Below are 11855 nucleotides of genomic sequence, written 5' to 3'. Positions count from 1 at the left end.
GAAGAATTTTGGTTCACTCATCTTTGCAGAATTGTTGTAATTCAGCCACATTGGAGGGTTTTCAAGCATGAACTGCCTTTTTAAGGTCATGCCACAGCATCACAATAGGATTCAGGTCAGGACTTTGACTAGGCTACTCCAAAGTCTCCATTTTGTTTTTCTTCAGTCATTCAGAGGTGGACTTGCTGGTGTGTTTTGGATCATTGTCCTTCATTAGATCAAAAAATTTAAAAAAAATCAGGAAGGGACAAACACTTTTCAGACCACTGTAGGTTATTTAGCTTTGAGAGGTAATTAGATAAGTAATTAGGTTTTTGCACCATTGTTATTCAGGTTTGGCCCATTCCTTCTGACACATTAGATTCAGGTCCCCAGGTCCCCAAAGTCATGAGGGCCCCAGTGATGAATTCATCTCTTCTTGTATTGTATTAATCTTTGACATGTTGTCATTTTGAGATGCTTCTCTGCTCAACACAATTGTACAGAGTGATCATCTGAGGTAATGTAGCCTTTCTGTCCTTCCTGACCTTTCACATCTCATCACCTTTTTATATTTTATTTTTTTTAACTTTAATGCACCATCTGGTTTAGACTGCTTTGCATTAATATCTCAGGAGATCAGCAGTTATAGAAATACTGAAACAAGGTACCTGGCACCAACAATCCAAGGTACCTGACACCCAGGCAAAAAGTTAAATTTATTTCATCTATTCTGATAGCATTTCTTGCTGAGTGTAATGTTGTTGTGTTGTATTGTCTTGCCTGGCCATTCTTATATGGTAATTTGTTTTTGTTTTGCTGTTTTATTTCCTGCTTTATTGTTCATCTTATGTGTACCTGCATACCAATTTCTTTGAATGAAAGGTTTTAATAAACACAAAAATTTTCACCTTTAACACGGATAGTCAGTCATCGGTTGTCAAGTTTTCTTTTATTACTAATATTATTTTTTTCATTTACAGATATTAGTTGATAAATGTTTTTATGAGTTAGATTTATAAATCAAATACCTGTACACAATTGGCTTATAGCACTTGCACTTTTCCAATAATTTGCTTTTTAGTGTTTTTCATTGGCTTCATGATGATTATGTAACACTTTGGAAGAAAGATACAGAATAATAAACCAAAGCTTGATGCTAAAATGGCAAATATCTCCACAGCTACAGTAAATTTTCCAGGAGAGCTGACATAAGCAGGAATAAAAGTAATCCAAACTGCACAGAACATTAACATACTGAATGTGATGAATTTAGCTTCATTAAAATTATCTGGAAGTTTCCTAGCCAGAAAAGCTAAAAGAAAACATAGTATTGCTAAAATTCCTATGTAACCCAGTACAGCCCAGAAACCTAGGTTTGAACCCAAATTGCATTCAATAATGATCTTTTCCTTATAGTGCATGAGATTTTTATAAGGGAAAGGAGGGGATATTGTCAACCAAAGAACACAAATAATGACCTGTACAAGAGTGAAGGCAAGTACACTGAGTCTCTGCTGTGGAGGCCCAAACCATTTCATGACATTACTGCCTGGAAGTGTAGCCCTGAAGGCCATTAACACCACTACAGTTTTTCCCAGAACACAGGAGATACAGAGGACAAAGGTGATCCCAAACACTGTGTGACGCAGCATACAGGACCACTGAGAGGGCCGACCAATGAATGTAAGTGAACAGAGGAAACACAGAGTCAGAGAGAAGAGCAGCAGGAAGCTCAGCTCAGAGTTGTTGGCTTTGACTATTGGAGTGTCTTTATATTTAAAAAATATGATTGCTATTATTATTGTCATAAAAGAACCAATAATAGAAACAATTGTTAGCAAAATCCCCATTGTTTCCTCATAGGACAAATATTCAACTTCCTTCTTTACACATTTATTCTTATCAGCATTTGACCAGTAATCTTGCTGGCACTGTTCACATTCATTGGAATCTGTAATAGAGTGAGAGAGATAATAATTACAGAAAAAGTTCAAAAGTTAAATCTATACAATAAATTATGAGCAGATTAAATTATTATTATTATTATTATTATTATTATTATTATTATTATTATTATTATTATTATTATTGTTAAATGTATGTATATCATTAAAAAAGAAGTAAATGTATTTGTATTGTTAATTGTGGTTTGTCCTCATTAGCAATATTCGGTACCTGTCATATTACTGATCTCTCCAGCAGCACATGGTATGCAGTCAAAACAGCAGATTGGTTTTCCTTTCTGTACAGCTTTCCTTGTACCAGGGGGGCAGCTCTCACTACATACAGATGTCGGCACCTTTTTGACATAAAATAATGTGGGTACTTGAAGTAAGATAGACATTATAAAAAAATACTGTGGTAATAAATTTAATTTAAGTCAAGCTACAATTACTTTAATATACTCACTTTATTTGTATTTTGGGCCCATACAATGGAGGACATATTTACTGCTAATCGATCCTGAGCAGGAACAGAGGAGTCGTAAAGTCCGACAGTGACAAATTCATATTGGTTTTCTTTAGTTTTTTGCCAGTTAATTATTTCATATTTTGCCGGAGGGTCACCATTTTCATCAAAGTAAACATTTTCACCTTCTTTTGTCTTAAAACGTACTTTTTTCAGGTGTTCTAGAAACTGATTGAATAAAGTTCATAGTTTAGGAAAATAACCTGTTTTTACAAACTATTAAATATTTTGTTGCTTATTTGAATAAGTGAATCTATGTCAAAATTAAATTACAAAAAACATGACTTAGAAAACATTGTTAACTCACAGTTAAGGGATCTGGCTGCTTCTTTGTAGGACATGTTTGTTTGCAGCCAAGAAGTTCATGGAGTGTATGGGCAATGGCATATACTGCTTTATACACATTACTGAAAATTGGCATCATAGACATGTCAGTGAAGGGGTTTTTCACTTCAGACACTTTCTCTTCCCCTGTACACACTGGAATAGTCCCAGAATTATTCTGCCCTTTATATGTACAAGTAAACAGAGCCTCCCAGAATTTTGTAAAAATGGCACTGCCTACTGACTTCAATGGTTTTATGTCTAAAATGAAGTCCTTCAGTCCTGTTACAGTTGTTTTGGGAATAGCTAGCCCTATGGCTCCTTGTAGTATGTTGTACTTATCCAATGTGGCTGCTGCTGGATTAGCAATCCATCCTTCAGTTCCCACCCACTGATATCCAGTTATGTTGTGTTCAGAAAATACATTAAGCAAAATCTCTAATTCCCGGGCAGTGACAAATCCCACTATTACTCGAGAAGTAGAGCTTTTGATTTGCTCAACAATTCTCAACACTCTTTCTTTGGAATATGTTCTAAAAAATGGAAGCGAGTATTCTAAACATATGTCCAGTTCTTCTGCAATTTTTGTAAAAGCAGCCATCCCACTGTTACCATAATCATCGTCTCTTCTTATTGCTCCCACCCAGGTCCAGCCAAAGTGTTTGACCATCTCTGCAAGTGCTATGGTCTGGTAATAATCACTGGGAATAGTGCGCAGAAATGAGGGATATTTTCTTTTGTCACTGAGACACTCACAGGTGGAATAATAACTTATCTAAAATTAGATTTAAATACTTATATCAGGCATAATATTCAGTGAGTATTTTTCGTACCATCACACAACATTATCAATTATGAATGAGCAATAAAATACTTTTCTGTCTTCTTACATGTACAGTAGTGTTCTAAACATTAAATAATTAAAAAAAATTCTTACTAAGGGCATGCTGAAAGGTCCAATACTCTTTGATATAGCCATGGACACTGATGAATATGTCTCTCCTATTATGGCTTGAACCTGTGCAGGCTTTGTGCACATCTCATCTGAAACTGAGTTCTCATTTCCATTCACAAGTTCCATTGCTACTTTTACCCCCTGTGCTGGAGAAGTACAGGTATCAAAGATTTTGAAGCCCAGTGAGACTCCCGGCAGTAAAGATGAACTGTTGTTGATCTCGTCTATTGCAAAGATTAAGGTCTGTGTATACTGTAGGGCGCTAAATTCCAGACTTTTTAAAGAGGATCAAATAGAAATACAGATACATTATTAAATTTATGATATCATATGCAATAGGCAAATTGCTAGTAGTCATTTGTTGTATTATTTAACATAATATTTACATGGCTTACCTCATGCAATTTATTGTAGGTGGCATGACTGAAAAGGATGAGTCTGTCATCTCCCATTTACTGTGGAAAGGGAAAATTCCTCCAATAATGATATCACCATTCTTCCATATCTGTGGGTATGAAAGCTCTCCATACACACTACAAGTTTTTTCTTGGGCCCTGGAAAAATTAATGATTGTCATTACAATATGCAATAGTGTACAGATTGACTCCATCTAGTTAGTAATAATGAATGTATGATCTGTTAGATCACTGAACAGAAGTAACCTATGCTATTTATAAAGAAGGAAACAATAACACCTCATATTATATGAACACAACCAAAGGAGGTGTGACATAATTGTAATATGAATCAGGTGGGTTTTGATGTCATTTACCCTATTGTTTCCACTTGGTTATGCTTGCTTACCATTGTATCAGGGAATGTTCCTTTGTTTTTCATTGTTTCTCTTTTTTTTTTCAAATGTATTATTATTATTATTATTATTATTATTATTATTATTATTATTATTTATATATAAAATAATGATTGCTATGTTATGTGTAATGATATGCATATAAGATTTAACATTTCCGAAAAATATGTTATAATTATATAATATAATGTCACATAATTCCTATGCAAATATATTTAAATGAGACCAAACTTGTGCTTGCACACTATGTTGTATTAAATACTAAATTCATTTAATCTGAAAATCAAAAAATCCAAATACAACAATGTCAAACACCATAGCATAATACAACTCAAAGGAGAAATGGCTTGCAGCAAGACTGACGATACTTAATGTGTGCACATGGTTTAACTGTTTGTTAACCAGGAATTGAAATCAAAAGCAGGGGGGGCACGGTGCCTTTGTGGTCAGCACATTCGCCTCACACCGCCAGGGTCGGGGTTCGATTCCTGCCTCTGTCTTGTGTGTGTGGAGTTTGCATGCTCTCCCCGTGCCTCAGGAGGTTTCCTCCGGGTAATCCGGTTTCCTCCCCTGGTCCAAAGACATCCATGGTAGGTTTATTGGCATCTCTGGAAAATTGTCCATAGTGTGTGAATGAATGAGAGTGTGTGTGCCCTGTGATGGGTTGGCACTCCGTCCAGGATGTATCCTGTCTTGATGTCCGATGATGCCTGAGATAGGCACAGGCTCCCCGTGACCCGAGGTAGTTTGGATAAGCGGTAGAAAGTGAGTGAGTGAAATTAAAAGTAAAACTGGTAGTGAACTCCTGGTTTGTGGCTGGTGTTCTTAGAGAATCCCTCTCAAAGAACACCAACAGCTGTTTTTCTTTGTGGGAAAACCGGGCTCAGGGTGTGGGTCGGTCAGGGCGTGACCCTGGAGGATGCCCGAGGACAAAAAAAAAACATACCACCGGGCAGTGTGAAAGCCTGTCAGGTGTGTCACAGTGGGTTCTGGATATCTGGAAAAGGGCTACAGAATCCAGTTTGCCACCATTCAAGTTGTGCTGTCCACTATTATTGGCACAGTCCAAACCTCATTTCTCCAGAAGCAACTTCCCTTTTATCTTAGAAAAGGGGAGTAGAGTGTATTCCCTTCACTTGTTAAACCTCTGGCTGTACAGTCGGCGTTTCTTGGTTCCCAAGAAGGACAGGGGCTATGCCCAATTTTGGACCTGTGTGCTCCAACACAGGAGGAACATCTCAGGCACAGGAGGTGATTCTCTATCCCCGCCCCTGGGATATGGAACCTCTTGGTCTGGCCCCAGACTAAGAGGAGGGGAACCAGCTTCTTGACTCCTGTATCCCAACCAAGGTTTTGGAGACAACGTTGAACTTTTGCCTGTAGTGTAATCAGTATCGGAACCTAGTTTAGTACTACTGTTAGCGTAATAATGTTATGTACTTTCTCGATAACAACCTCCATTTATATAGATTACATGGAGCTGCACATACACGTTGGAATCGCCATGTTTGGATGCCAATGTAGGCTCTCAAAGCCATGAGCATTAACAGTAAAGCAACATCCACCATTGTTGATGTGTTTGTGTTTACCGCTGCTGCGCTAAAGTTGCTGGGACACGTGACACGTATACAGTGACGTCAGACTCGGATCTGTGACGGCTCTCTAGCCGGTGGAGAGCAAACCGGTTCTTAGAAGGTTCGCCAGTGGAACCAACTTTGAACCAGCACCAGCACTAACTCTGAACCAGCACCCGGTTCTTTTTGGTGGAAAAGGTGCATCAGTGGTTCTGGAGGGGCTGCTTTAAGTTCTCTTTGAGCCAATGGAGTCAGCCTCTGAGGAGTTTCTGACCCTGGAAATGGCTCTGCTGGTCATTCAGTCTTTCTGCAGGCCTTCTGCCTTCCACCCCAGGAGAGTTTGGTTTCTCACAATTTATGCCAATTGCCAATTGGGGTAAATCCTTTCCCTTTTTTTTTCTGCCTTGGTGGCCACAACAAAAGCAATCTGGTCTCCAAGCAGCACCATAGTCAGGGTGCTGGTACAGTAGCTATCTCCAGGCCTATGAGATGTGACTTCTAGGGATTATGGCTCATTCCACTAGGTGTATCACCTTGTCCAGCACTCTGGCAAGGGTTATACCCCACCAGGATATTTGTGCTGCAGCAGGATTGGTCCTCTCCACACACCTTTATCACATTATATAACCTAGACCAGGATCCAACTCGTACTGTACATCCAGTAGAAGCTGCAGTAATGTGATCTAGACATCCATTTATGGTCTTGCTGGCATGCTGTCAGTCATGACACAGCATCTTGTTCCTTTCTCAGAGAACAAGATTACATATGTAAACCGTTGTTGTTTGATGCACCCTTGTTTTTCAAGTTTATCAAGAGCAACTCCTCCTAGAGCTTTCGAGCCACCAAATTTGGATATGTCGTAGATCCTTGTCTGAAGTTTGTTGCTATTACTTTTCTAAGCAATCCGAGTACCAGTACTTCCGGTACCAGGTCACAAATTGGCTTTTTCCCACATAGACTCCCATTATAAACTTTGGAGGTTTATAACTCGGCAAGCTTTCTAACTATCTACACCAAACTCGGCCAGCTACTTTAGAGTGATACTCTGAACAAAGTTTTAAATTAGTGTACTGACTGGCCTTTCGGTTATGCCGCAGCCTCACCCACAATATAAGCAAAATCAAAAAACTTTTTACAACATGGACATGTGACATATCAAAACACTCAGCACAATGAGGGGAACTGCCTCACGTGGATTCTGCTCACGTCACGTGATGTCATGTGAAAATCAAAAATGAGCACAACATGGACATGTGACATATCAAAACACTCAGCCAAATGAGGGGAACTTCCTCAAGAGTATTTGGATGATGTCACATGCTTGTCTACACTTATCTCCAAATGTTTTGGCACCCTAGCTTTCTGCCCACTTGCCTCCAAAAGCAACACTAACCCTTATGTCCACTTGCCTCCAAAAGCACCGTCCTTTGCAAATACTTGCACCGTCAAAGCCAACATCAAAGTTTGTCGTGACAAACTTTACAAATCTAGTCTGTTTCTTTTCCTTGTTTATTGTTTATTATATATATATATGAAGAGCTGTTTTCCAAAACGAGTTTGTCATGTCATTTTGCTGTGTTGTGAACCTATATACTGCTCCATCAATGAGTCATGCCAAAACGCTATATTTCCTTGTTTAAAATTTACTGCAAGATGCAGTTTCTTTCCAAACCGCGCTAAGCGCCAAACCTGTTTTATGCCTAAACGCTATATATCCTCTGGACCAATCAGAATTCGGTGAGCAATCCGCATGGCGGCGGCCTGAGGCGAGAGATGTTTGTGCGCAGTCTTAAAAATTAGTGTTTTTAACTTTGAATGTATTACTTTATTTACTTTATTTTATGTACAGTATTAAGTTGCCTGTTGAATATTGTTATCATTACTATCGTTACTTTTTGTACAGTATAGCTTAAATGTGTTACTAAGTGATTGGAATGTATTGTTAACATTGTTGTATATTTATTTAATTAGTGTTGTTTGTATGTGTGTTATTTTTAAATTATTTGTTTTATGTGGTGGACAATATTGAAACCTGAAATTGAAAATATTTATTTTTTACTATTTATTTTATGTTACTATTTATTTTATTTGGAAGTTTTATTTGGTTTATGTCTCTCTTTATTAAAAAAAAGGTACCTTTTTCTTCAAAAGAAAGTTTTAACAGCAAGAGACACAAAATAATGTCACCATTAACAATGATAGCCAGTGCTCTATTGTCAAGGTTTTTTAATTTCTATTAGTTTATTTACAAATATCAATTAATGAATATTTTCATAAGTTAAACATTTTAATCGAGTATCTTTATACAGTTGGCCTACAAAACTGGCACTTTTCCCATAATTTGTCTTTTTGTGTTTTTTTCTGGCTTCATGATGATTATATAACACTTTGGAAGAAAGATACAGAATAATAAACCAAAGCTTGATGCTAAAATAGCAAATATCTCCACAGCTACAGTGAATTTTCCAGGAGAGCTGACATAAGCAGGAATAAAAGTGATCCAAACTGCACAGAACATTAACATACTGAATGTGATGAATTTTGCTTCGTTGAAATTGTCCGGAAGTTTCCTAGCCAGAAAAGCTAAAATAAAACATAGTATTGCTAAAATTCCTATGTAACCCAGCACAGCCCAGAAACCTATAGCTGAGCCCAAATTGCATTCAAGAATGACCTTTTCCTTATAGTGCATAAGATTTTTAAAAGGGAAAGGAGGGGATATTGTCAACCAAAGTACACAAATAATGACCTGTACAAGAGTGAAGGCAAGTACACTGAGTCTCTGCTGTGGAGGCCCAAACCATTTCATGATATTACTTCCTGGAAGTGTAGCCCTAAAGGCCATTAACACCACTATTGTTTTCCCCAGAACACAGGAGATACAGAGGACAAAGATGATCCCAAACACTGTGTGACGCAACATACAAGACCATTCAGTAGGTTGACCAATGAAAGTAAGTGAACAGAGGAAACACAGAGTCAGAGAGAAGAGCAGCAGGAAGCTCAGCTCAGAGTTGTTGGCTTTGACTATAGGTGTATTTTTATATTTAAAAAATATGATTGCTATTATCATTGTCATTAAAGAACCAATAATAGAAACAACTGTTAGCAAAATCCCCATCGTTTCCTCATAGGACAAATATTCAACTTCCTTCTTTACACATTTATTCTTATCAGCATTTGACCAGTAATCTTGCTGACACTGTTGACATTCATTGGAATCTGTGATAGAGTGAGAGAGATAACAATTACAGAAAAAGTTCAACAGTTACATAAATTATGAGCAGACTAAATACTTATTATTATTATTATTATTATTATTATTATTATTATTATTATTATTATTATTATTATTATTAAATGTAAGTATATCATTAAAAAAGAAGTAAATGTAATTGTATTGTTAATTGTTGTTTGTCCTCTAATACCTGTCATATTACTGATCTCTCCAGCAGCACATGGTATGCAGTCAAAACAGCAGATTGGTTTTCCTTTCTGTACAGCTTTCCTTGTACCAGGGGGGCAGCTCTCACTACATACAGATGTGGGCACCTTTTTGACAAAAAATAATGTGGGTTCTTGAAGAAAGATAGACATTATAAATAAATACTGTGGTAATAAGTTTAATTGAAGTCAAGCTACAATTACTTTAATATACTCACTTTATTTGTATTTTGGGCCCAAACAATGGTGGACATATTTACTGCTAATCGATCCCGAGCAGGAACAGAGGAGTCATAAAGTCCGACAGTGACAAATTCATATTGGTTTTCTTTAGTTTTTTGCCAGTTTATTATTTCATATTTTGCCGGAGGGTCACCATTTTCATCGAAGAATACGTCTTCACCTTCTTTTGTCTTAAAACGTACTTTTTTCAGGTGTTCTAGAAACTGATTGAATAAAGTTCATAAAAATAATAGATTTTTACAAAATATAGAATATTTTGCATGACCATTTAAATAAGTGAATCTTCATATGTCAAAATTAAATGACCAAAAAACATGACTTAAAAAACTCACAGTTAAGGGATCTGGCTGCTTCTTTGTAGGACATGTTTGTTTGCAGCCAAGAAGTTCATGGAGTGTATGGGCAATGGCATACACTCCTTTATACACATTACTGAAAATTGGCATCATAGACATGTCAGTGAAGGTGTTTTTCACTTCAGACACTTTCTCTTCACCTGTACACACTGGAATAGTCCCAGAATTATTCTGCCCTTTATATGTACAAGTAAACAGAGCCTCCCAGAATTTTGTAAAAATGGCACTGCCTACTGACTTCAATGGTTTTATGTCTAAAATGAAGTCCTTCAGTCCTGTTACAGTTGTTTTGGGAATAGCTAGCCCTATGGCTCCTTGTAGTATGTTGTACTTATCCAATGTGGCTGCTGCTGGATCAGCAATCCATCCTTCAGTTCCCACCCACTGATATCCAGTTATGTTGTGTTCAGAAAATACATTAAGCAAAATCTCCAGGTCCCAACGAGTGACAAATGCCACGATCACTCGAGAAGTAGAGCTTTTAATTTGCTCAACAATTCTTACAATTTTTTCTTGTGAGTACGATAAAAAAAATGGAAGTGAATATTCCAAGCATATACCCAGTTCTTCTGCAATTTTAGTAAATCCAGCCATCCCACTGTTACCATAATCATCATCCCTTCTTATTGCTCCCACCCAGGTCCAGCCAAAGTGTTTGACCATCTCTGCAAGTGCTAAGGTCTGGTAATAATCACTGGGTATAGTGCGCAGGAATGAAGGATATTTTCTTTTATCACTGAGACACTCACAGGTAGCAAAGTAACTGATCTAAAATCAGATACACACCGTCATCTAAGGCATTAAGGTCAGTTGCATAACATCTGTAGTACAATTAGATATTCATAGCTAAGACAGTAATTAAATAAAAACATTTTCACATAGTTATATCAGGCATAATAGTCAGTATTGTTCATTCAGCCACATAACATTAGCTGCAAATAAAATACAAAATGCTCTCTCACCTTTGAAATTATATTGTAAATGTCATATTTTTGAATAAAAAATAATTAAACTCTTACCAAGGGCATGCTAAATGGTCCAATACTCTTTGATATAGCCATGGACACTGATGAATATGTCTCTCCTATTATGGCTTGAACCTGTGCAGGCTTTGTGCAGATCTCATCTGAAACTGATTTCTCATTTCCATTCACAAGCGTCATTGCTACTTTCACTCCCTGTGCTGCAGAACCACAGGTATCAAAGATCTTGTAGCCCAATGAGACACCAGGCAGTAAAGATGAACTGTTATTGATCTCCTCTATTGCAAAGATTAATGTCTGTGAATACTGGAAGGCTCTGAATTCCATACTTGTTAAAAAAAAAAAAAATCAAATAGAAAAAATACAGATGTATTATTCTGTATATCATATAATTAATCCTAGGATTATTACCAATTGTAGAATATAATTTATTACAATATTCACTTAATGTTTATGCTTACCTCATACACTTTATTGGAGGTGGCATAACCGAATAGGATGGGTACATGAGCTGCCATTTATGAAAGGGGAAAATTCCTCCAACTGAGATATCCCCATCCTTCCAGAGCAGTGGATAGTCTGGCATTCCAAGCACAGTGCAAGTAGTCTCTTTGGCAGTGTACAAATCGATTGTTGCCATCAGTATAGGTATAAGTGTAATGACTAACCCCATCTATCTATTCAGGTTAAAAGAAGAGATATTCAGAGAGATA

At 37.1% G+C, this 11855-nt stretch overlaps 2 protein-coding genes across 2 annotated transcripts; both read right to left on the bottom strand.

The window, feature by feature from the left end:
* Positions 1 to 982: 982 nt before the first annotated feature.
* LOC125146245 (extracellular calcium-sensing receptor-like) lies at positions 983 to 4307 on the bottom strand. Its single transcript, XM_047822808.1, has 7 exons — positions 4126 to 4307; positions 3713 to 4004; positions 2759 to 3550; positions 2392 to 2619; positions 2158 to 2281; positions 1057 to 1933; positions 983 to 1010 (listed from the first exon to the last, which is right to left on the bottom strand). The coding sequence occupies exons 1-7, from the start codon at positions 4305 to 4307 to the stop codon at positions 983 to 985; spliced, it is 2523 nt and encodes an 840-aa protein (XP_047678764.1).
* Positions 4308 to 8430: 4123 nt separating this feature from the next.
* On the bottom strand, positions 8431 to 11815 carry LOC113652541 (extracellular calcium-sensing receptor-like). The gene is made up of 6 exons (XM_047822807.1): positions 11604 to 11815; positions 11179 to 11470; positions 10136 to 10927; positions 9779 to 10006; positions 9545 to 9668; positions 8431 to 9338 (listed from the first exon to the last, which is right to left on the bottom strand). The coding sequence occupies exons 1-6, from the start codon at positions 11813 to 11815 to the stop codon at positions 8431 to 8433; spliced, it is 2556 nt and encodes an 851-aa protein (XP_047678763.1).
* Positions 11816 to 11855: the final 40 nt, after the last annotated feature.

This window comes from Tachysurus fulvidraco, chromosome 13 (genome assembly GCF_022655615.1).
Source record: "Tachysurus fulvidraco isolate hzauxx_2018 chromosome 13, HZAU_PFXX_2.0, whole genome shotgun sequence".
In the NCBI taxonomy this organism is placed as follows: domain Eukaryota; kingdom Metazoa; phylum Chordata; class Actinopteri; order Siluriformes; family Bagridae; genus Tachysurus; species Tachysurus fulvidraco.
This window is presented reverse-complemented; position numbering and strand designations above follow the sequence as displayed.

Excerpts from the sequence above, each read along its gene's own strand:
- LOC125146245 (XM_047822808.1), bottom strand. The coding sequence starts at position 4,307 with ATGACAATCATTAATTTTTCCAGGGCCCAAGAAAAAACTTGTAGTGTG. Across the intron at positions 4,005-4,125 it reads CCTACAATAAATTGCATGAG|TCTGGAATTTAGCGCCCTAC; the intron begins GTAAGCCATGTA and ends CTCTTTAAAAAG. Across the intron at positions 1,934-2,157 it reads AGAGATCAGTAATATGACAG|ATTCCAATGAATGTGAACAG; the intron begins GTACCGAATATT and ends ACTCTATTACAG.
- LOC113652541 (XM_047822807.1), bottom strand. The coding sequence starts at position 11,815 with ATGGGGTTAGTCATTACACTTATACCTATACTGATGGCAACAATCGAT. Across the intron at positions 11,471-11,603 it reads CCTCCAATAAAGTGTATGAG|TATGGAATTCAGAGCCTTCC; the intron begins GTAAGCATAAAC and ends TTTTTTAACAAG. Across the intron at positions 9,339-9,544 it reads AGAGATCAGTAATATGACAG|ATTCCAATGAATGTCAACAG; the intron begins GTATTAGAGGAC and ends ACTCTATCACAG.